General features: G+C 37.8%; 1 protein-coding gene across 10 annotated transcripts in view; it reads left to right on the top strand.

Annotated features, from left to right (window-relative positions):
- Positions 1-25,539, top strand: part of NDFIP2 (Nedd4 family interacting protein 2) — a 119,964-nt gene that overhangs the window by 22,704 nt on the left and 71,721 nt on the right. For 9 of the 10 annotated variants that reach the window (XM_048946396.1, XM_048946387.1, XM_048946381.1 and 6 more), the window contains 5 exons: positions 3,206-3,265; positions 6,425-6,512; positions 18,103-18,227; positions 21,181-21,247; positions 25,117-25,222. In XM_048946396.1, coding sequence (XP_048802353.1) covers positions 3,206-3,265; positions 6,425-6,512; positions 18,103-18,227; positions 21,181-21,247; positions 25,117-25,220 — 444 coding nt within the window. In that variant the 3' untranslated portion in view covers positions 25,221-25,222. The remainder of the gene's footprint in view (positions 1-3,205; positions 3,266-6,424; positions 6,513-18,102; positions 18,228-21,180; positions 21,248-25,116; positions 25,223-25,539) is intronic. The other variant, XM_048946419.1, reaches the window with a different exon arrangement.

Genomic DNA, 25,539 nt, shown 5'->3' with positions numbered 1-25,539 from the left:
AGTAGATCTTTGTAAAAGATAAGTCCTTGCTATTTGTTTCTTGAAGAACTTAAATACTGGAAAGCCATGACAGGTTGGAAGAAATGTTCCAAGTACTTAAAGAAAAAAGTCACATACTACAAGTATGGTAAACTGTAAATTAATAGGTATGCTTTCAGTACATAGAGTTTTGTAAGAATTAATGTCATAATGAATGCAGTCTTCAAAATAAAAGCAGAAGCAAAACAAACAAAAAAACTGAAAAACAAACAAAATCCCTCACAATTCACATTTCCAATTATTAAGTTAGTTTTATAAACAGTCAATGACATTTTTTTTTCTTTGAAATTCTGCTTTTTATTTATTTATTTATTTATTTTTGTAGGATTGATTGTAATATGCCATAATTAAATTGGGCTTTCAGAGCTTTCTCTATAGATCTACACCTTGAGTTTAAGGTGATTGAGTTTGAGATGCATTTAAAATCTTCCTAACTGGGTTGTACATGTCAAGTGCAGCATGTTTTTGAATGGAATACTTCAGCTTGTGCAGCTGGAATTGGTTTCTTCCTTGATTGCCATGCAGTAATCACAGTGCACAGCAATTAGAGGTAGACGCAGCTATAGTTAAAATAGGTCTATGTGACATCACCATTGAAGGTGTTACACAAGTCTGTTTTACTAAATGTAGCTGTGAATGCAAAATATTTGCATGGTTTCTTGCCATGCTCCTGCTAGGAGGCAATGATTTTGTAACCTTTTAACAGAAGCATGGATTATATCTAGTCTGTTAGTGCTTGCAACTTAAGTAGAAGTAAGGCTGAAGCTTTGGTCTGAATGTAGCCCTTGATTTCAGTCAGTGAACTTCAAATTTATTTGAGATGTTAGCAACTGAAACATTAATTTTATGGGTACTGTTACCAGTCTTGCAATACTTCTAATGAGGCATGTGCAACTCTTGCAATACTCTTTTTGCTTCTAATTTTGTAGATCTGGGACCCTATGAAGCGGAAGCTTTAGACATAGATGCAATTGTGTCTCTGACCTGGATTTAAATGGGGGTGGGAGGGAAGCCTGAAGCTGAGGTATAGCCTACTTAAGAACGGATCTAAGTAAAACTGGTTTTCTTCTTGTGTTTTTAAGCCTTTTATTTTGAAGTGCTCTAATTGTCACAGATTTAGATTTTTTTTGTGTGTGTTGGAAACATCTTTTACCCTGCCTCAGAAAATCTGACGGCTTTGGCCAACATAAGTTACTGAAAAATGAGTTTCCACACTTGATACATAGAGCTTTAGAACTACTAAATTTGTGGAGAGAGTCTCCCATGAACAAGTTCAGACTGCTATGCAGGAAATGGGGCTGCAGATGTGTTGTCTCCAGAGAATGTTTGCAGATGTCCTGTATCAGAACAGGATTATCAAACAAAAAAAGATAGGTCATACAACTGCCCTTAAATACTTTCAGTACTGAAACTGTGAGTTTCTGGTGTGCCATGGATAGTTTTATTATTCTTGGCCTTTGATCAGTAGGGAAGAGAAAAGCAATTTGACTCAATCACAAGGATGTCAGCAGTAGGTAGAACAAAGCAGGACAAAGATCTTGAGACTCTGAAGCTTACATGTTGTGGGAAGAGAAGTCTAGATCTGGCTTTGCTAACAGAATGAACACAGGCAGGATGAGAGGATGAGTCTGAGTTGAAATGAGGAAAATAAGGTTGAATGTAAGTCCAAATGTGTAAAAAGCACAGTGTGGTCTTAAGGAGAAGTGAGAAGGAACAGAATAAACTGAGTTTAGGAGGTTTGTGTTGCTTTGTGAGCAGACACTTTTAGAGCTGAGGAAGGGAAATAACTCTATTTGGAAATTATGCAATGTGAGAATAGTAAAAAATCAAATGCATTAGTAAAACTTAGTTGAACAGTCAGGAACGAATTGTCAATACAGGAAAACAGGTAAAATGGAGGCAAGGGGCAGGAATCTAGATTTCAGAGATAGGATTGTAAGATGTGGTGATGAATTAATAAATGAACTTTTGCATAAAATCTGATAGTATATGTTGTTTTCCAAAGCACACAGAAGAACTTGAGAAATAAGTGCTGATGCTTAATGAAATTCATAAAAATTTCACCTACTCAGGAAAAATCAGTAGGAACATACCATCATTCCCCAAAAGCAGAAACTTGCTAAATGATTTGTAGATTAAGTCAGTACTGCTAATATCAGAAACTTTCTCAGTTTACCTAAAAGTGTTAAGTCCTGCTGACTGCTAAGGATCTCAAGTTTGATGGTGGTTTCTGATCATTTCGCTTCTTTTCCTTATTTTCCTTTAAGTGCACACAGAAGCTATATTAATGAAACAATATTAAGGCTATGGAAAATGTCACATCATGGTTAGGGTGATGATTTGCCATCCCAAGGGGAAAGATATTAAATATATTGATTCTGAGCTCTGAGTACTTGCAGAAGAACAATTAAGTCAATTGAACTTTGCACTAGTGGTCTGTAATTAGTTACTGCTTTTACTTTGAGATTACAGTCAGTGGCGTCTGCATGCAATGTTTAAGTTACTTATTACATGCTTTGAAAAACATACACAAAAAATATTGCTTTTTGATTTCTAATTTTCAGGTTTATGGAATCAGTGCTCTTAAGATAGTGAACTGTGCTAAGAGCTGTGCTTTTAACTTCTTGCTTGTTAAATGAGGATATTTTGCAGCTTCACCACAATAACACAAACAGTTTAAAATGTTAGATGAGCTTGTTACCTTGAGCAATACATGAAGCTGATAATCCCTTCATGATATACTCTAAAATGAACAGCAAAGAAGGCTACAAGCCTATTAATTTTCCAGAAGAGAGGAAAACTGCATAAAAAAATGTTTAATGAACTAGATTTCATACTTTTTTCCTGAATGAGATAGGGATGTTATGGGGGGAATAGATTGCGTAAACATTCATTTCTTTCATATGCTCCTAGTTATGTGCTCAACATATCAAAGAAATTGTAGGAATCCTTTGTCATCACTTGTGATAGCAGTAATTATATATATATATATAAGCTGACTTTTCATGTTTGCCTTTTTTTATTCTCGATGTCAGTTTTCAAAGGTTAGTTTAAACATGCAGACATACTGCTCACAGGTAAATGACTTGTACGTTGCAATGCATTGCTTTTATTTCATGCTCTTTAGTTGCGTTTGTCTTACATTTTTCTGTTTTTACATGCTTAGCACGCCCAGTTTAGGGAGTCTAGGAGTCTGTTTGATGAAATATTCCACAGTCGTCCCGAGGTATGGTATTAGTTCTCTCTAGTTTAGACTCTACTTGTGAATTTTCCTACCGGCATACAAATGCTCCTGGGTTTCATCATGCCCTTTTTTCCCCTCTCGTCATTAAGTTTTCCTTTTTGTTTTGTATGCTGAAAATACAATTTATGTGTTTTTCCAAGTTATTTAATCATTTTTTCTTCTTAGTTTTTCTCTGTAAGCCTTCTGCATTGGGAACAGTTTTTTATCAGTTCAGTTATCCAACAGGTTCCTGAAAACTCCAATTCTTTCCTTGATTAAAGATGGCTGTCTCACTGTATGCCATGCCAGGTTTCAGTTAAAAAGATGTTACAAAGTCGTTGGGGGTTGGTGTAAACAAACAAGCAGCCTTCTCTTCCATAAATAGCTACAGAGAGCACTGTGGTTCCGGAGGAGCAAATAGATTTGACTTAATTAGATGCTGTGTACCTTTTGATGTTCTTCAGCTTATAGATTTAGCTTATAGAAATTCCTCTGTGTGATATATCATTAATCTTGATAATATATTTTGCTGTTTAACCATTTTCCTGGCCACAGGAATATTAAATTTTCTGTTTATACAAATTTCAGCATGTCCAGCAATCAAAATGAATTTATCTATGATTGTTAATAGAACTATTTTGTCAAAAATCAATGAAAGGTATTGAAGAAAGGATTTATTTTTTTTTTAGCGATTTGTGTACATATTTGTGTGTGTGTGTACTTATATATATATAGCACTAGGATATCAGTGACATTCACATTAAGAATATAAACATAAGCATAACGTTATTCTTATCAAGTAAAATATCAGTATCTAATAAAAGTATTATTATGAAACTATTGAGTTTCTAATCATCACTTGAGAGGACAGTCATTTTGGGTTGTCCCTTTTCATTTCCAAAAATTGGAACCAAACAGGTGGCAAGCAATTGTACTCTGAAGAAAGTGATAGTTTTGACACTAAGTATAATGAGAACACTGGTTTATGAAGGGCAACCTATATTTGTGAGGCTTGAGCAGAGGACAGTTAATGTATTCAGTCTCTGGGACCAGTGATAAAACCAAGTACTATGTGAATGGATATGTGCTGAATATGGTTTAAAGGTAGAACACTATTTCATTTCATTGAAGATTCCGATCACTTTAAAAGCCTGGTTCTTGAAGACAGTAAATAGAACATAGCCCACTGTGATTCCATTTTGGCATGGAGTACAATGAATAAGTTGCTCATACTTAGTGCAAGTGCCTGTTTTCATGTCCCTAGACCATATACTGATGCATGTTTCTTCCATATAAAAGCCTTAGTAATGTGTGTATAGATGAATATGTTAAACTTCTTACTGTAACTAAGCAAGATCATTTCACGAAGGGTAAGACTGAGTTGGTGAACTGATTTGTAAAAGCCAGTGTGAGATGGAGCAGCTAGCAAACAACTTATGGGGAAAAAATGGGGTTTTACAGACCTTATGAAATTAAAATCAAAAGCTTTTGTTGCTAAAACTTGGAAAAAAGCTTCTGAGGCATATGTATTTTAAATATAAGCATTTCAAATGTAACCTTTTGTTTAATGTGTTTTCAGTCTTTCCCTTCCCTTCCCCTATCAATCTTGCAGCTGCAGCAAAGTCATGCTAAATAAACTAATGCTTTCATGGCTGCATAAGGTGACCACTTACAGACATTTGAAATTACCTGGAGCTGAGTTATACTCTCTTAAGGTTGCTGTTCAACTCTGTGATTTAATTGCAATTGTCCTTACGAACAATAGTGTGTTAATATCTTTTTGAGATGCAAAGACCTGATAAATGAACTGAAATGGAAGATAGCAACTGGAACTTCGTGACCATGTTATTAAAGGTTAATAGTGGCTGTCTGGAGTTGGTACAATTTATTCTAGCAAACTTAACTGGAATCACTACACTGTGGTAGATTTTTTTGCACTGTTCACAAAAGTGTATATGACAATTGCATGACAGATCATTGTGATTTTTAATTATCTTTTACTTATGAATAGATGTATGTATAGAGATACATGCAAAGTAACCACTGATACAGTGAGTGGATAGTATGTTAAAATCATAATCACAAGAGCAAGAAGTACATTATTTCATTAGTAATTGTTTGCTCTGGGTAAAACAGCTAAATCTCATTTTAAGCTCAATTTATTTTTCATTATTTTTAATATATTTCTTACTTCAATTCTAAGTCATTATGACCAGTTGTTGAAAAAGTGGAGGAAAAGTAAATAGAGGTTACTCATGTTTCTGCCCAGACTGCATTGCTACTGTTACTGACAGCCGTTATTTAACTTATTACCCTGCTTTGTTTTGCTGTTGTTCATTTAACATAATGTTTAGCTGTTTTCTACAGTTTTCATTAGTCTCTTTAAAAATCTGTTGCAATGGAAACTTAGGTTTCCTAGCCCACACAGTTGTACATGAATTAGATCTTCCAAGTGCTGTTGAAAATATTGAGAAACAGTACAGGCCTATACTTTCAGTGTGTTAAGATTTAGTATTTTGACATGACCAGATAAATTTCTGCACTGTTTTGACTGTCATCCATTTACTTCTGTTTAACTTAGGTATTTTCTGAGTTCAGATGTTTAAACAATTTTAATGTGCTCACGCCCTCTAGTGTCTCTACATGTGTTGTTTCCTTTACATATATTTTACAGTGGTTTGTAGGATAATCTATAAATGGATTAGTGCTGTGCTTCTGCATCAGCATTTTTAAGAGTCTAACCTTATTCTAAATCCTTTTTCTTTAACTCAAAGCATTCAAAGATTATTCTGTTAGAGAAAAAAAATAAAACACGCAAACTTTTGGAAAAAAAATTATTAGTAACAACTTGGCTGCATATTAAAATAAATATAATAAGAGAGGATTTTTATTGGTCTAGATTGTCGAAGTAGTCACTGGAAACAATTTGTAGTTAAGATGTATAGACAATATCTTCTACAGAAACTGTTAAATCCATGCTCTGTCAACATAAGTAACATAAGCCTTGTTTACAAATATTTTTCTTTCAAGTTCCTTGATGTGGACATGTTACAGAAATGTCAGTTCTTTTCTAGATTTAGAAACATGATTAATACTGTAATCCTACAGTTAGTTATTCTAAAATAAACTTTTCACTAAATTATCACTAACCTGTAAATCCAGGAAGAAGAGTATCCACCACGGGATGATTTCAGTGATGCAGATCAGCTTAGAGTGGGCAATGATGGCATCTTCATGTTGGCATTTTTCAGTAAGTTATCTTGTATCCCAGACCTATAGAGGTATCTCTTAATTGTACCTTATTTCTATGGAATATAAAAAGTAACTGTGATAAAACTGCGTTAATGTACTGTATTTATTTTTTTTTTACCTGTATGCAGATATAAGTACATCCTGTTTTAGATGTAGCCAGTGTTTCACTTTTTTTCCTGTGACACCTTTTGCATATTAGGGGACAAAAATAATCACTGTTCTGAGGTACATAAAGACTGTACTGTTTTCCTATAAGTTGGGTAGTTCTGTCGTCTTCCAGTTGGACAACCAGCTCTAAAGGCTGAATCACAGAGACCTGGCAACCAACTTTAAGGTAGAAGAAATTTGAGAAAGAGTGTGCTGTATAAAAGTTGCCTGTATTAGTAGAGTGAATTAAGTAGCTGCGTGTGGCCTTGTGGAACAATTGCAGCTACGCTTAATTTCAGATTGAACTACCTGCTAGTGCATAAATATGTAGAGTTTTCAGATAGTCTCTGGTTACAGCCAGCACTACTTGGCCAGTTATTCAGGCACTGTCTCTGTATGCTGTGCATTCTTTGCCTTGTACTTTACCTACTGTGTTGAGTAAATTTAGATTTAGCCACTGGAAGTTAATTGCAGAAGAAAGTTGGTTGCTTCAGTTTCACTAATTACATGATTATTTCTAATTTTAAGGCTATTTCCCCATTCTGAAATGAATGAGTTTTTGGCAACCTGTGTAAAAGTTTGGGGTGGGGGATGCAGCCATTCTTCCTAGCAGTCATCAGGATGAAAGCTGATCATTCATTAAAATCCTCTTCATGCCTTTCAACCTAAATTTCATTTTAGTTCATGTCCCTTTTATGTCTGTCTTAGTTACCTATTTCACGACTGGAGATGCAGGTTATAGAACTTCAAAATTTGTTTATGCTCATATATAATGCACAGTGTGGGGATTGTGTCTTCGAAGGAGAATAATTGGTCTATCTCACATAGCAAATATACAGATATTTGTTTGGTGACAAAGTGACTTTTGTATCCTAATCGGTTTCTGTAATTGGACCATAAAAAGGGTCCAATTTTGAGGGGTGAAGGGATATCTTCAATTTCTTTTTCCCTTTCTTCACCTGCCCTGTGTTCTGTAACCATTTGTATTTAACCTGTTTAGGTTCTGTGTATTGTATGAACTTGCTCTTGCTTTCAAGTCCTGATTCAGGCCTTCATTAGCACTGCGATTGGAAGTCAAGTGGATGAATTGATGGCTCCAAAATGTTTTAAGTCTATTATATCATTAGTGAAAGCACATTAGTTTGCACCTAGGAGTGTGGTAGTTAAAATCACGCTGTGCAGAAGCTGCACTAGAAGCAAATAATTTTGACTATTATATGCAGTATTTACGCATGAGAATTTACGTAGTTTATTTGGTATTTATGTTCATTATATGAGGAGTTAACAACTCACTGAATACATAGATCTCATTTTCAGTGTGGGTTTTTTTGGGGGGGAGTGGGGAATTGAAGAATTAGATGAAAAAGGAACTAAATAACTCAGAGGGAATAGATCTCAAACAGTGTGTGGGATGTATTCCTCTTCTTTTAAGGGCCATAAATTTGATGTATGACATGCCATGGTTTTATGATTTTTGGTTATCGATGTTCCACAGTAAACTCAGGGGTGCAGGAGTTAAAATTTCCAGAACAGCTCTATTTTTTTTTTTTTTTTTTCCTACGTGGGTTATGTTTAAATCCTGGAAGCAGAGGTGGCAGATCAGTGAGAACCTGGAATAAGTTTCCTCATGTAGTTAAAATGCAGGAAAACAGTATCAGGAACTGTGTTACAGTGAGAGGATCACAGAAAGAACAACTTGTTCTTGATGAGCTCACTCAGATTCTTTCTGTGACTGTTACATACAGCGCTTGTACGAAGATCTTGGGAGATGGTTGCCTTAATTTTAAGCGTAAAACAGAAATTAGCTTTTGTTAATTCATTTTATTCAATGAAGCATAATCAAATGCATATTTTTCGTTCTTTTTTTAATGTTCCTGCCTGATGATTGACATCTACTAGTGATGTGTAGCTACCATCTAGTGGTAGTTGCAGAACCTGCAAAAATATTTGTCTTCAGGCCATCTAGTGGTCAGATATTTCTTTTGTGGCAGCTTGGTATGTAAAAGTTAAAAACCTCTTTGTCATCTAAGTTGAAAAATACTGTTGTGTTTTGCTAAACGAAAGAAAAGGAGACAGTATAGTCTAAGTCTTTTACATCAACATGTTGCTTTGTTTTCAAGTGACTTAAGGTTTTGTGTATTTTTTATTTTTTAATTTAGCACTTGTTTCAGAAACGTAGGGGGAAAAATTTGGAAACCAACCTATTTTATCTTTAAGGAATAAAATCATATGGTTTAAGAAACTTTTGGAGCTTGTAATTATGGTGGTGAGCAAAAAATGTGCTCTCTAGTGATCAGGGCTGGATTTCTATCAGTTTCTGTCATAGAATGGTTTAGGTTGGAGGGGACCTTAAAGATCGTCTAGATCCAACCTCCCTGCCATGGGCAGAGTTGCCATCCACTAGATCATGTTGCCCAGGATCCAATCCAACCTGGCCCTTGAACACCTCCGAAGATCCATCCATAACTTCTCTGGGCAACCTGTGCCAGCACCTTACCACCCTCTGAGAAGAATAAATCTTCCTGATATCAAACTTAAATCTCCCCTGCTTTAATTTAAAGCCATTCCTTGTCTTATGATCATCAGAATGTAGAAAGTCAGTCTCCCTAGTGCTTGTAAATAAGTACTGAGAGAGTATGATGAGGTCTTGCTAGTGCCTTCTCTTCTCCAAGCTGAACAAGCTCAACTCCCTCAACCTTTGTTCATGGGAGAGACACTCCAGCCCTTTAATAATCTTTGTGGCCCTCTGCTGGACCCACTTCAACTGCTCCGCTCTCGTTCCCTACTGAGGGCCCCAGGCTCAAACACGGTATTCCACATGGAGAGACTCACAAGGTAAGAGTAGAGAGGGACAATCACCTCCCTCTCTTTGCTGGTTGTCCCTCTCTTGATGCAGCGCAGGGTACTGTTGGTCTTCTGAGCTGCAAGAGCACACTGCTGGTTCCTGTTCATCTTTTTTGTCCATCAGAGCCTCCCAAGTCCTTCTCCGCAGGTGTCCTTGAACCCTAGGAAAAAAAGTATGAATTAGAGCCCATAGGTGAGTTGATAAAGAAAGGAAAGAAAAGAAGAAAGATCACAGAATCATAGAATCACAAGGTTGGAAACTGCCTATAAGATCATCTAGTCCAACTGTCTTCTCATTACCATTGCTGCCACAAGCTATAAAATCATATCTTGCAGCTCCTCATCCAAGCGCCTCTTAACCAATGCCAGGGACGGTGACTCCACCACCTCCCTGAGCAGGCCATTCCAGTGCCTGACCACTCTCTGAAAGAAAAAGTTTTTCTTCATGCCTAACCTAAACCTCCTCTGGTAGAACTTGCGGCCATTTCTCTGTGTCCTGCTCGTTGCCTGGGAGAAGAGGCCAAACTCCTCTTCACCACAACCTCCCTTCAGGAAGTTGTAGAGTGCAATGAGGTCTCCTCTGAGCCTCTCTTCTCCAGGAGAAACAGTCCCAGCTCCCTCAGCTGCTCCTCATAAGACTTGTGCTCCAGACCCCTCACCAGTTTCGTTGCCTTTCTCTGGACACACTCCAGGGCCTCAGTGTCTTTCTTGTAGTGAGGGGCCTAAAACAGTACTCGAGGTGCGGCCTCACCAGAGCTGAGTGGAGGGGGATGATCACCTCCCTGCTTCTGCTGGCCACACTGTTTCTAATGCAGGCCAGGATGCTGTTGGCCCTCTTGGCCACCTCTCATGTTCAGCCAAGCATCAACCAACACTCCCAGGTCCTTCTCTTCTTCACACTTATCCAGCCACTCATCCCCAAGCCTGTAGCGCTGCATGGGGTTGTTGTGGCCAAAGAGCAGGACCTGACACTTAGCCTTGTTGAACCTCAGCCCAGAGATCCAGCTTATCCAGATCCCTCTGAAGGGTCTCCCTACCCTTAGGCAGATCAACTCAACCTCCCAGCTTGATGTCATCTGCAAGCTTATTGAGGTGAGGGTGCACTCAGTCCTGTCATCTAGGTCATCAATAAGGATATTAAACAAGATGGGCCCCAGTACTGACCCCTGGGGGGCACCACTTGAAATGGGTCACCAGCTGGACTTGATTCCATTAACCACTACCCATTGGGCACGGCCCTCTAGTTCCTTTCCCAAAGGAGTGTATACCTGTCCAGACCACGGGCAGCCAGTTTCCGCAGAAGAAGCCTGTGAGAGATCGTGTCAAAGGATTTGCTGAAGTCTAGGTAGATTATATCAACAGCCCTTCCCTCATCTACCAGTCTGGTCACCCAGTCATAGAAGGAGATGAGGTTGGTCAGGCATGACCTGCCTTTCATAAACCCATGCTGGCAGGGCCTGATCCCCTGGACACCATGCATGTGCCATGTGATCTCACCCAAAATGATTTGCTCCATTACTTTCACTGGTACTGAGGTCAGGCTGACAGGCCTGTAGTTCCCTGGATCCTCCTTACAGCCCTTCTTGAAGATAGGAGTTGCATCAGCAAGTCTCCAATCCTCTGGGACCTCTCCTTTTAATCAGGAGCGCTGATAGATGGCCAAGAGTGGCTTGGCAATCACCCCCGCCAGCTCCCTCAGCACCTGAGGGTGCAGCCCATCCAGTCCTGTGGACTTGTGACAGTCCAGATGGAGGAGGAGCTCTCTGACTGCCTTCACCTGAATCGCTGGGGGTATATTCTGAGCAGCATTCCAGACTTTCAGATCAGGGCGTAGAATGCCTAGAGGATAACTGGTCTGGCTACTAAAGGCAGATGTAAAGAAGACATTGAGGACCTCATCCCTCTCCTTGTCCTCAGTGGCCACGTTCCCTGCTGCATCAAGTATAGGATGAAAACTATCTTTGGTTCTTCTTTTGCCATTGATATATATTTGTAAAAGGAATTTTTATTCTCTTCTACTGCAGTGGCCAATCTGAGTTCAGGTTGGGCTCTCACCTTCCTAACTTCTTCCCTGCATACCTTAGCTACTTCTTTGTAATCTCCCCAAGCAGTCTGTCCCTTCTTCCAGAGGATGTAGACTCTCTTTTTCTCCTGGAGTCTCAACAGTAGTTCCCAGCTCATCCACACCAGTCATCTACCTATAAGGCTCGCCTTACGCCACCCAGGAACAGCCTGTTCTTGTGCCTTTAAGATTTCCGTCTTGAGGAGCATCCAGGCTTCCTGGGCCCCTTTACCCTTGAGAAGCGACTCCCAAGGGACCCGTGCTACAAGTGCCCTGAACAGATCAAAGTCCACCCTCTGGAAGTTCAAGAAGGTAGTTTTGCTGGCCACTCTTTTGACATTTCCAAGAATGGAGAATTCTGCAATTCCATGGTCGCTCTGCCCAAGATGGTCCCCAACCTTCGCTTCTCCCACCAGTCCTTCTCTGTTAGCAAAGGCCAGGTCTAGCAGGGCACCACCCCTGGTAGGCTCTCCTGTCAGTTGCATAAGGAAGCTATCTTTCAAGCAGTCTAGAAACCTCCTGGACTGCTTCCTCTGTGCTGTGTTATATTTCCAACATATATCAGGGAAGTTGAAGTCTCCCATGAGAAGAAGCGCTGGCGATCACGTGACTTCCACAAGCTGCTCATAGAACACCTCATCCATCTCTTCATCCTGATTAGGCGGTCTATAACAGACCCCCAACAAGATGTCACCGTTACAGGCCTTCCCCCTGATCCTTACCCATAGACATTCAACTCTGTCATTCCCAACCCTGAGCTCTTCAATATCAAAACAGTCTTTAATATAAAGGGCCACACCACCACCTCGTCTATCCCTTCTGAAGAGCTTGTAGCCATCTATCACAGCACTCCAGTCATGGGAGTGGTCCCACCATGTTTTGGTAATAGCAACAAGGTCATAATTAGCCTGACTCACAATCACTTCCAACTCTTCTTGCTTGTTGCTCATGCGGCGTGCATTGGTATGCATGCACTTCAGTCAAGTAGACTGCCTCAGCTTAAGCATCGTTCCCCTAGGTTCATCTCTTGTGAGGCCTGTTTTGTCCCCTTCCCCCTTCGTAGCTAGTTTAAAGCTCTTTCAATAAGCCCTGCTAGCTCCTGCACTAGTATTCGTTGCCCCCTTTGAGATAGGTGGGTTCCACGGACAGACAATAGGCCAGGGGCTGAGTAAACTTCCCCATGATCAAAGAACCCCAAATTTCTTGCTCGACGCCAGCCTCCAAGCCAATTATTCATTGCTCATGCTTTCCAGTCCCACTCAGTGTCCCTTACTGGCCCTGAAGGTATAGGGCAGAAGATCACTTGAGCTCCTGATTCTTGAACTAAACGCCTTAAACCCCTGAAATCTTTTCTCATAGTTTGTAGGCTTGTCTGAGCAATTTCATCACTGCCCACCTGAACTACAAGTAATGGAAAGTAGTCGGATGACCTAACCAGCTTAGTGAGTTTCCTCATTATGTCCCTGACCCGAACCCTGGGAAGGCAGCACTTCCTGATAGCCCAGGTCAGGTCTGCATATGGGGCCCTCCGTTCTTCTGAGAAGGGAGTCACCCACTGCGCCCACCCTTCTTTTTTTCCTGTCGGAGGCAGTCTCAAGGTATGGGGGTGACCGCCTCGCCCTAGGCTTTCTCCTAGGCAGATCCTCCATTACCTCTTCACTCACTTCTCCTTCAACTTCCAGCAACTGGAACCTGTTGCTTAGAGGGAGCTGGGGAACTGGGCTAGGCAGATGGGGGTGTCCTGTGACACCGAGGTGAGACTCTCTTCCAACCTTCCTCATCAGTCAGGTCTATTCAACTGTGACAAGGCAGGGGGTCCACCACCTTTCTGGGGGTATTTTCCCAGAACCTTTCCCTCTGGTAAGCCAGTGAGTCACTCCACCGGTTGATCTCCTGCTCACACTCCCTGATGGCCCTAAGTCTCTGCACCTCATCTTTAAGTTCCACCTAACTAAGTAGCTCATCCACCTGCTCACACCTCACACAGGTGGAATCCCTGCTACTCTCCCTAGGCAACAGGCTCAGGCACTCCCTGCAGCCATAGACCTGAACAGTGACATTTCTCCGTCTGGGTTGCCATGGTCTTCTTAGAACAAGCCTGCTGTTTAGTGGAGACCGTGTTTCGGCCTGTGGTCGCAGGGACTGCCAAGAAAAGCTGGTCTCTTGAGCAAGGAGGGACCAAAGTTTATAATTTTCACCACTAGACCCACCTCCCACACGCACAGATGTAGCACCCTATGGGAAATGCAGGCTGTGCTCACTTACTGAACCTCCCCTTTCTCAGTGAGCAGAAACAATGGTTTCTCACCTGATGTGTTTTGTGTAATGGAAGTTATTTAAAGCTTATTATCAGGTGTGAAGGTTAAGGATGGGTGTTTAAACTGTGCTGCTAATGTGCCAGCTCTACCCCTGGTGACTCAGGAGCCCATCCATAAGCTGCCAGCTCCTAGCACAAGCGTGGTGCTGATGCTAGCCTCAAAAAAGCCTTAAAAAGAGCTTTTTGTTGGCCTTTTTACTCTAGATCCCTTGCCAGTGCAGACTTATCTGCTCAGAAGCTAGTCTCCGTGGCAAATGGATCAAACAGCTGAATTTCAAGTTCTTATCTTGATGACATGTGATTTGTATTTGAATAATTTCTGGGCAATTTAAACACATCTACAACTCAACATCAGAGAAGTCTCAATACAGAGAAATTTAAATTTTGTTCCAGGTGCTATGTTGGAACAATTAATACCCATTCCTTCATAAGCTAGTGTTGAATTTTTAAAGCTAGTAAATGCTTCAGTCAATAAACTGCACACAAGCTAGGAAATCTACCTGTGGAGGTTGCAAGCAGGCATGAATTGAGAGGTATTGTAAAGATTAGGTTGGCTTAGCCACCAACAAAAAAAGACCATAACAAATTCATTGTACAGACAACTCAGGGAATAAAGGAAATAGTTGTGTATGGCTGCGTTTTGTATATGTAGTTGCCATTATAATCTCATTACAGACTTAAGCTGTGGGTTAAATTTGGAACCAACATATATCTTCAGGCCAGTTTTATATTTAGTATCATGGAAAAGATGCTAGTAAACTTAAGATGAGTAATTAATATGAAGGTGTAGAAAGCTAAGGTGAAAAGATCAGCAAGTGGAGTGAAAGAACGTGAGGAGGAAGAAATAGATATGTTCTACTATGCTTGTTGCTATTGTTGGATTTTTTAATGTAATAAAATTAGAAATGGAAAAACTACGATTTCTGCATTGACTGTAAATTGTGGGAATAAAATATGTGTCAGAGAGACCTGGACAAACTTGAGAAGTGGGCCAACATGAACCTAATGAGGATCAACAAGGTCAAGTGCAAGATGTTGCACTTGGATTGGAGTAAAGTAATCCCAGGTATGTACTGGAAGAAGAATTCATTGAGAGCTGACCTGTGGAGAAAGACTTGGGAGGTGGGATGGGAGGGCCTGATGAATGAATAGCCTGGACGTGAAGCTGCAGTGTGTTCTTGCAGCTCTGAAGGCCAACAGAAAAAACAGAAATTTTAACCTATTGCAGTTTTTGGAAAGCAGCTTCTTACCTGTTGCTCAGTATGAGTTTTGTTGTCACGAAATAACTCTAATAGCCGATTTTTTTTAAATGTAATTTGAAATATATTCATATATGCTTACTCTTTTTGTTGTCACTTCAAGAGTGTCTTACAAATAAAAACCTAAACATTTAACAGTCCTACTTGTTGTGTGTTGTTAGAGTAGTAAAAAGAGAGACTGAAGTTATGGCTTCAGTGTAGACAGCAAAAGTTTAATCTAAATATCTTAAATTAAAGAGGACAGTAGCTGAGAGTTAGGCTAAGATATGAATATGATCCTTGGAATGGGAAACGGTTCTTGTTGCATAATGCAGGGGGTTGCATTTGTTGCAGCAAGAAGTTTGCACAATTTAGTGATTTCTGAGCTGTAGACAGAGATGCTTTGTTTTGTCAATCTCTCTCTGACTTTGAAATAAGTAGAAACGTATGCAGAAGGCAAATCTCACTACTTAGTTCATGCATCCTAATAAAACTAAACTTGCATAATCTACAGCTTCTAGACAGTCTATGGTTTTTCTTTCCCATTTTTGTTATCTGATGCTAACTTGGTGGAACAACACACTGAGTAAAGCAAAGGGAATAAAGTTTGAGCAATACTGGAAAACGTTGATGCCTTGTCTTTCAGGAGTTGTGCAAATAACTCAGTGTTAAATATCTTCCTGATACTCAGTGACTGAGGATCTTAGTTTGAATTTTTTGCTTAGGATCATTTGATAAGAAAATACAGTGGTGTTTAAAAATTTGACTCTAAGAACTTAATTCCCTTAGTATACTTGGGTAAATTATTCTTTTTACAATGTATACAAAATGTAGGTGCTATAAATCCTTGCCTTTATATATAACCATTAAAAGTGGTAAGTACTATGCTTAGTCCATTATATACTTGTCTGTCGTCTTTCTCCTTAATGGCTTGCCTGTCAGAGCCACAAGTCAGTCACAGTCAGTAGCATGAGGAGAAGGGGAAGAGCAGTAACTAGTTATCACAGAATGGCCAGGCTTGGAAGGGACCTCAAGGATCCCCAAACCCCCTGCCACATGCAGGGCCAACAACCTCCCCATTTAATACCAGACCAGGCTGCCCAGGGCCCCATCCAACCTGGCATCCACAACCTCTCTGGGCAGCCTGTTCCAGCACCTCACCACTCCCTCTGTAAAGAACTTCCCCCTGACATCCAACCTAAATCTTCCATCCCTCAACTTAAAATCTTTCCCTTGTCCTGCTGTTATCTATCCTTTCAGAGAGTTGATTCCCCTCCTGTTTGTGCTGAAAGACTGCAATGAGGTCACCCTGCAGCCTTCTTTTCTCCAGGCTGAACAAGCCCAGCCTGTAGTTGTGTATGGGGCAGGAACAGGCACGCTGAAGAACTAACTTCTGCAAATGTTACTGTTGAAAGTATGGTGAATTTGAAAAGCATGCTTAAAAATGGGAATTCCTGCTTCTAGAGCAATGTGTCCAAGCTTTCTCAAATGTAAATGCTATTTGTTTTGGAAAGCTATGTAAATGTCAGGATTGCTAACATGTTGTTCTGCAACTGATATGTAATAAAATACTATTTGTTTATTTCTTTTCTGCATATACTGGGTTGGATCAGTGTTTATTTAAAGTTTTGAGGGTTTTTTTTTATTAGTAATTAACATAAAAGTAAACTTTCTCATCATCATCAGAGGCAAGATGTTTTCTCACTTGTACAAAATGACTGTGATGATGATGTGAAGTCTTTCAAAATTTCTCTTGAAACTTCAGTTCTTTAAGTGAATGGAAATTCAGTGTTACAAACTATTCCATTTCTGCTTTTGAGGAAAAATCATCACGACTCAATGTGGTTATTGGAGGAGTTGTAGCGAGGTTTTAAATTGCAAAGAAATAAATAAGAAATCTCTTGAAAGGGTTACCTAGAAACAGTTTTTCTGTTCCTAAAGTTTTACTGTGTGTTCAGATTTTTACTGCCAAGACAGACGTTTCCTGTATGATGTAATGCTCTGCCCCCAAGTATTGGGTCTTAGACCATTCAGAATTTGTGTGCAGGAGTTCTCTCCTCTGTCCTACATCCATTCCTCCCTGCCTCTTTGATGTCTTCTAGGTTTAATGTACATTTCCTTCATGTACATTGTCTGGTCCTTTCTGGGAGTTGTCATCTTCCTTTAGTGCTCTCAGCTGTTCTGATCTATGGCCTTTTCTTTAGTTCCCTCATTCCCAAGGCTGGTATACTGCCTAATTGGGATTACCCCACTTTGACCCAATGCACTGAGACTGAAGTCTGTACGTATGACATTGTTGTGTGTCAACTGGATAAGCAGTAAGACATGAAACATGTAATTGTGTTTCTACTGAGAGCTGTATCAAATTAACAGAAGTAGCAATAGTACTCGTGCTCAATGTTGTTTTTATTGCTTCATTTTTTTAAGTTTCTATGTAAAGGATGCTTGGATATAGATCTAGAAGAGAAGACAGTAACCAACGAAACCAACTTTTCAACTTCATACGCTGTGTTTGCAGAGCAAGATCAGATGATTTTACTGTGTTCTATTCAAACTGAATAAAGCTGAATATGCAACCTTGGTGCGCACACGTGTGCATATAACTAGATTACAAAATTGTAACACGTTTATTTTCTGTTTGAATCCAAATATTGTATGCTCAAGTCCTTTATTTGCATTCACCCTTCTTGTCTACTGTTGTATGCTCAGATTTCTGTAGCAAAGTATTACTTTCTTTCATGTTGGAATGTTCTCTTGTTTAAAGTATTAGGTCAGATCCTGTTTACCATTTACTTTATTATTAAGTGACTATATACCACTGAGAATGTCTGGGTTCAAAGTAATCTGACAGCTTGAATTACCAAAGGGGAACTGCAGACTCTGTAAGCATGTCCTTTTTAGTTATTAAGTGAAATTAATGTGAAGTCTGTTTACTTAGCTATACAGATTAACATAAGCTACTGTTTCTTTTATTTTATAGTGGCATTTATTTTCAACTGGATTGGATTTTGTTTATCCTTCTGTATAACCAATACCATAGCTGGAAGGTATGGTGCAATCTGTGGATTTGGTCTGTCTCTGATCAAATGGATTCTCATTGTACGGGTATGTTTTTTGATTCTACTTGTAGAACCAACCCATAATAATTTATCCAAGCATACAGTACTGGCATTATAAACAAGTATTTCCAGCACTTAGTGCCTAGAACTTTTTCTAACTTGCACTTTAGTAGGGAATTTACTTGCTATATGTTCATATGTACTTCGTAATGATGAAGCTTAATCTATTTTTATCTGATTTACCATTTACGTGGCATTTCCTTTAAAATAAATGTAGATTGACTCATTCTTTGAACAAATATTTAAAGGCATGCATAAGTGGAGCAAATATAAAAGTATCATTTTTATTATTCAGAAAGTTTCCTAAAAGAAAAATTTATAAGTGGTGGGTCAGCCTACCAAAGGAAAACAGAACAAAAAAGCACTGCTTTCTTATATCTCACAGGGAAAAGAAAACCAGGTACATACATACAGTGTTGAGTCAAAATCAAGTTTGAAGTTAGTCATGTTTTTACCAGCTTAAATACTTTCAGAAAGTTATGCTAACTAAACGGAGGCAATTTCTCTGAGAAAATACTAGATGAAACTTAATAATTCTGAACTTGAATTACATATGTCTCTGGTACACCATTAAAATCTCATCCTGCCTATTGAAGGAGAAGATCTTGGATTAATAGTAGTCTTTTATGTGCTGCCAACACTGATTATTATTTTTTTTCTCCTGTACATGCAACTAATATAACTTCATTTACTCTTTGCACAATAGTGCAAAGCTTGTAGTGAGGAGAGATTACATGGGGCCTTGGGTGGCACATGTCCTTCATCCTTCTTACATCTGAAAGGTATTTTCTTTTCTTCCCCAAGACAGAGGAATGCTACCAGACTAGATGGGATTCTGGTATATTTAAGTGGATTCAGGTTTGGAATGGAATTTGTCGTAATGGACAAGATGTGAATTTTTAAACTATGTATCTATTGTAGCTCCTTTAAACTGTAGTTCAGGTATACAAAACAGAAGGCAGAACTTGATTGTTGCAGGTTTTATTGTTCTTGTCTACTTGAAAATACGCTCATAACACTAAAATGAACATATGCTAAACTTCTTTAAATAATTACTAAGTTGTAGCCTGTATTTCAAATCTTTTGTATAATCTGTTACTAATTTGGAAACACTAGATCTGATCAATTCCAAGACCTCAAGGCTTCTTTTTCACAGCAGAGGTTATCTTCCTGTGCTGTATCCCTTTCTAGAGAAAATAACAGAAGCAAATAGGATATATGCTGACAATTTTGTTTTTATGGTGATGCGCATGTGTACATATGCACAAAAAATTTACATTATTTCAATCTCCTCAAATGGTTTGTGTTGCACTTCTTCATTCAGTAGTAAGAAAAAAAAATTGCCTAACTAGTCCTATTTTACACGTCTGACTTAAAAAAATATATATAGAAAACCAATAGAATTGGTTTTATTGTTCAGTAAGTTCTGCAACAATGATTTCTTTTGCTTGAAAAATTGCACGAGTAGTGCATATAGGCCAGTACTTGATTGATCAGTGATTTTAAGATATTTTGTAAGTTTTGTTTCTTTTTTTAAAGGATATGTGCTTAGAGAAACAGGTAAAGTTGGGTTAATAATGCTATAGTCCTTCTGGAAATTGAGTATTCATTTGATATTGTAATGAACTTATGAAAAGTATCATGCTTACTGCTGAATAATAGAAACTGTAGTATTTATATTATGTACTTATTATATATTATGTACTTATATTATGTACGTAAATTATGTACTTGTTCTTTTAATTCAGCTTACCAATTCTATTTCTAGATATTTTTTTTTCTTGGATTATCATTAGAAATGAATACAGTACAGTATTAAGCCTTTAAAGATTTCAGAGGAGGTGGCTGTATTTTGAAGAAAACATTTCAATTTCACTGCAGTTACTTGTGGGGAACGAAACCCAACAGCTATATCTACAGTTCTTTCAGCATCTGTGATTTTTTTATAGAGTAAATGATGCCTGAGTTGCATGATTTCTTGGTTGATAACTACTGAAGTGCCCTACAAATGAAAATGTGGTCTACTGGGACAGGATACAATAAATATACTGAATGAAGGAATGGAGGTGTATGAGAAATATGCAAAGCTACTAAAAAGGTTTTTTAGTTCCTTTAAGCAACTTTTCACACATCTCCTTGTTCTATTTCTTATGTATGCTTTGGAGACATTTGATTAGACTTTTTTTTTTTATCAGTGAAGCATGCAGTCTGGAGTCTGCTAAAGGCAAAGATACCTGTCTCCAACATCATCACACCCTGCCCTCCAGCTGCCTCCCACATCAGAGAGGACAAAACTGTCTACCATGGTCACTAACAGGAACAGTTGAAATGCCTCTTCAAGGTTCATTTAGTTGCGTTCAGCTCACTGCTGGGAACTGAATGCTAGTTTGAAAATGAAAAGACTTTAATGAGTTGGAGGTCTTTATGGGGCTGGTATTCTTGGCAGCGATTAACAGTAGGGGGTATACAGAAGGTCAAAAGCTCTTCTTTTGAGGGGTCAGCAGAACATCCCCATCTGATAAGATTAAACTAATGTGGCTTTTGGTGTTAATATCTGAAGCAGCAGGCTGCAGTAATGTGTTTGGGATGGCAGGAAAAAAAATTGTCAGTGGTGATTCATCCTGATAGAAAATGTCAGATGATTTTAGCAAGTATTACTTGCCATATATATATATATACGTATGCATGCTACACACACACACACACACACACACACACACATAATATCTCTTTAAAGATTTGAAGTAACTTTACCAGTATCATGTTGACTTTGACAGCTTCTCATGCATATTAAACTACTGCACAAATAGAGGTTTTGCATTTTAGGGGAATACATTATTTTAACTCGAATTTACTTTTTTCTCTGTTCCCAGTATTTGCCTGAAGCATTAAATGTGTCTTAGTCATTTGTCTTACTAAGCCTTGTGTATAAATTGCAGTTTTCAGATTACTTTACTGGATATTTCAATGGACAGTACTGGCTTTGGTGGATATTTCTGGTACTTGGTAAGTGGCAAAGGCAAATATTTCTGTTTTGTTGAAATATATCATGTCCTTGTGAGTACTGTTTTAAAACGTGCTCATCTGTATACTTCTATTTTTCTGTTGATAGTTTCATATGCTGTTCTTGTTTCTGTAGTGTTCCCTAGGTTGCTACCATGTTATGTTACTGGGTGAACTGCAGACTATTCAATTAACATTCATGTGAAAATTCTGTTCTACATGTGTATGTACCTGAGACTTGTAACTTGTGCTTTTTAATTTGCTCATGCTGATGTAAGGGTGCAGAATTGCATAATGTTTCTAGGTTTTATGCAGAGAATGTAGTGAAAGTGAGTGATACCAAGTACTTATATATGATTTGTATGTCAAGCCTTAGCGTTTTAAGAAATATGACTGACCTTAGGAAGGTGGAGTCAGGTACCTTGCACATAGGTTATAAAATGTCCTTTTCTAGTCTTTTGAAATGCATACTGCCTCAGTAGTTACTCAGTCAAACAAGAGAATGGCTTCATGCTTTCTGATCACAGTGCTTCCGTGACATCAGCTTTTTCTCAAGTCTGTCTGCTTGTTCTCAAAGTTTTAGACAGAAGACCAAGCTTGATGAGTATACTTTTAGTGATGATATACCAAACCTCAAGCATTTTACCCCTTTTCCTACTGTGGATTTTGTGATTTGAATGTGAAATTTGGAGTGATTTGCTTTTACAGGATGAGTGCTACTATCCATTTTATTTTCTAGCTCTGCAAGCATGGTAAACTGCTGGTTCAGTAGGTGGCACTCTTCCCTTTGAGTCTAACAGCACGTCTTAGTAAAATGTTAAGTAATTTTTTTTTGAGAGTGAGAGACCTGATTGCTTTTGATTTATTTATCACACAGAAGAAAAGCCTAAAACATTAAGTTATGTTTTCTGTATTTTATATATCTTCCTCTTAATAAAGTTTGAGGATGTTCACTAGGCTTCTTAATAGTTTCCTCTACTGTTGTGCTCTATGTACCTCTTTGTTACTAGAGACATACAGAAACTGCAGATGAAACAGTGCCTTGAACACTTCCATATTTTGTTTTAGATGATTGTGTTTAAGTAGCAAGTGGAACAATTATTTCCATGTTCAAATATCTCCAGATAAACTTCTAAAGCAAACCTTTGTTGTGCTTTTTTTTTTTTTTCTGTTCTTTTATATTACTTGTCCTATTCAGAAGTCAGCCCACTTTGATTTTCGAAAGCCTTATTTTCAGCCTGAGCTTTACTCACCTTTTATTCCAAGGCACTGTGATCCATGCAGTTTACATCCAGCATTAGCATTCCTTTGTCTTATAAATGTTTTACATGACATAAGCCAACAGTGTTTTTAAACTGATAAGATGGCTTAAACTGAAATTACTAGAATACTATACATGGATTTACTCCTGTATACCTTCTTAATAGCAAATGAAGGAGTATTATCAAATTATGGAGATTCTGTCATGGTTTCAGGTAACTTTCCAATCAGAATGTGCTAAGTAGTATATCCTGTTTCTCTTTAAAAGTGAGTAAATAGAATCTGACTCTTCCGTTCTGTTTTTTTTTTCTTTTTTTTCTTTTTTTTTTTTTTTTTTGAAGCCCACATTTTGCTGCCTTTCTCTTCTAGTGTTCACCCATCTGTTCATACTCCCCTCACTTCTTCTAAAGTCTGGAAAAATCTTGGAAAAGTGGAATGGTCTATTTCCAAAGACTTCTCATGCGTTGCTAACAAACTGGGGAGAGAGAGACAATTTTCATATTTAAATTTAAATGTTAGCCAAGGTGTCTTTCTAAGGAACACAATGGAAGCTGTATTATCTTGCTTTTTCTTTCTTCTCTAAAAATAAAAATATAAAATATCAGTTGAACATGGACCGTTTTTCCAGCTTGTAATGCAGGAGACATGTTTTCAGACACCTTAAAATCTTCCTTAACCACCTTTGGCTGTTTTAGCTGATTTGAGCTGAGTATGGGACTATCTCTGGTAACGTCTGTGTAGCAGCTTTTCTAATAGACTGATTTTTGATCTAGATCTTACTGCTCTTACTACTCTGGATTTTCCATCCAGAATTCACCTTCATCATAGAAATAACCTTAGGTCAGGGTTCCAGTAGTCAGTATATTATTCTCTAGGGTTGTTTTCTTTTCTTTCCTTTCTTTGTTAATGGTCTGTGTATGTCTTAAGGAAGTTGAATTTGAAGATGCAAAAGAGAAGTAAAATAAAAATTGGAAAACAAACTTTTACAATAGAAATGAGCATATAAAACAATATTTCAACAGGGAGAGCAAAAAGAAAAAGTGCATCAAATATCAATACATCTGTGTAACTGTAGATCATTATTAAGATATAAGAGAACAGAATGAAATCCTTTGCTGAATTTGTTAATCTTTGTTTGAATTTTTATTTGAATCTTTGGAATGTGTTTATGCGAATATATAAACACAGGTATATATTTTCAAGGTTTCTACATGTTCTTGAAAAACACAAAATGAACCCAATCCCTGTATACTGAGAGCTACCCTTAGAATTCAGTTGTCTGCCTAAAGTATATATATATATGGTAAACTTAATTTTCTGACTGTGGTCATCTTGCCTTTTAAATGCTAAGATGTATATTTAATCTAAACTTAGGATCCTACTCAGTATTGATCTTGCTGAGTGTGTATTTTGCTGCTCTGGCAAGTACCAGATACAGCATAGGAATACAAAGATTAAATGTGCTGACATATCAGTCTTAGATGATGTAAAACAAAAATAAAGTGTTAGGGGTTTGCAGCGTTAGGGGTTTGTGTTGTCTCCATAGACTTTGAAAATATTTACTAATACTTGCTGTATTTTGTTGATGCTTGTCAAAATGATAAATGAGCTCTCAAATGGATAGCATGGCATTTCTGCTCTTCCTTGATTATTTACAATTTGGTTTTCTGTGTCTGAACTGCAGGCAAATGGGGTTTTTTCTTGCCTATGAATGGGGAAAAAAGAACACAGACCTGCTTAGATAGTACATCCTGTTGTGCAATTAATTGCTCTAAATTTCTGCTTCTCTCTGCTGTCTGTATAAGTCAGATTTCAAACTCCAAGTCTTTGGGTGTGAATTGATCTGTTGAGTCAAGGAGAATCCAACAGAGCTAAAAAGTCAGTTGAAGTTAATTTATCAGAGGAAAATGCACTTAAGAGCTGTACATCTTTGTAGATTTTCACTGTACAATAGTGCTTTTCTGGGTGTCTGAATTTTAAAAAAATTAAATACTTTTTGTCAACTCCACGATTCAAATTAAATTGTTACACACGATGAGTAGCTTACTTTGAATTGACTGCTTTTCATATTTTCATTCATCTTTGGCTAGTGCATTTTCCTAGGTTTCTAGAAGGTTTAATCTTGAGCCATGATGTCCTTTTTATTATTTATTATTTATATATATATTATATATATATATAATATATATATTAATATATAAATAATATATATATATATTAATATTATATTTATATTTATTATTGTCTTCTAAGAACAATTTGTACTGTGTTCTCTTTATTTTGACTCCTTAAATACATCCAAAGTAAATTTTGTACTTGTAAGCTCTTTAGAGAGTTTCATCTGAATATCATGTGGAATATGTATTCTCTTTTTAGTGCTTTTCATGTAGTCTCTTAGCAGCTGATAAATTAACTCAGAATAAGTGTAAAGAAACATTCCATAATGATATATTCTTATGTAATACAAAGTAAAAGTAGAGGGCTTGCTTGTTAAATTTGTAAATGATGCATAAAGGCCTCTGTTTTTTGTATACCATGAATTTTTAAGAATAATCTTAAATGGGATATTTCAGGTTGACATATTTCATTTTGTTCATTTTCTACACCTTCAGGACTCCTCCTGTTCTTTCGAGGCTTTGTCAATTATCTTAAAGTCAGAAACATGTCTGAAAGCATGGCAGCTGCTCACAGAACAAGATTCTTCTTCTTGTATTAAAGGTAAGCAGTTTATATGTTGAGATGAGATTTATCTCCCAGACAAACTGGATATTTTTGGATTTACTGGAAATATTTGCATTTAAAAACAAACAACCTTCAGTCACACAGCCAGAACATCTTGCTGTTGCATGATTTTTGAACATCTGTCATGAATGTTGCCTCTATTCTACATGTACTTGGGAATATTTTAAGTCTCTTGAAATTATTAAATTTGAAAATAAACAATGTATACTCATTGCTACCCCCAGTCCTCCCTGGAACCAATATTCAGCAACAAAAACAAAAACAAAATAGAACTAGTAGTTTATTATGTGCTA

Source organism: Lagopus muta, chromosome 1 (assembly GCF_023343835.1).
Source record: "Lagopus muta isolate bLagMut1 chromosome 1, bLagMut1 primary, whole genome shotgun sequence".
NCBI lineage: Eukaryota > Metazoa > Chordata > Aves > Galliformes > Phasianidae > Lagopus > Lagopus muta.
Note: the sequence above shows the minus strand (reverse complement) of the source record. Positions and strands in the feature narration are given on the sequence as shown.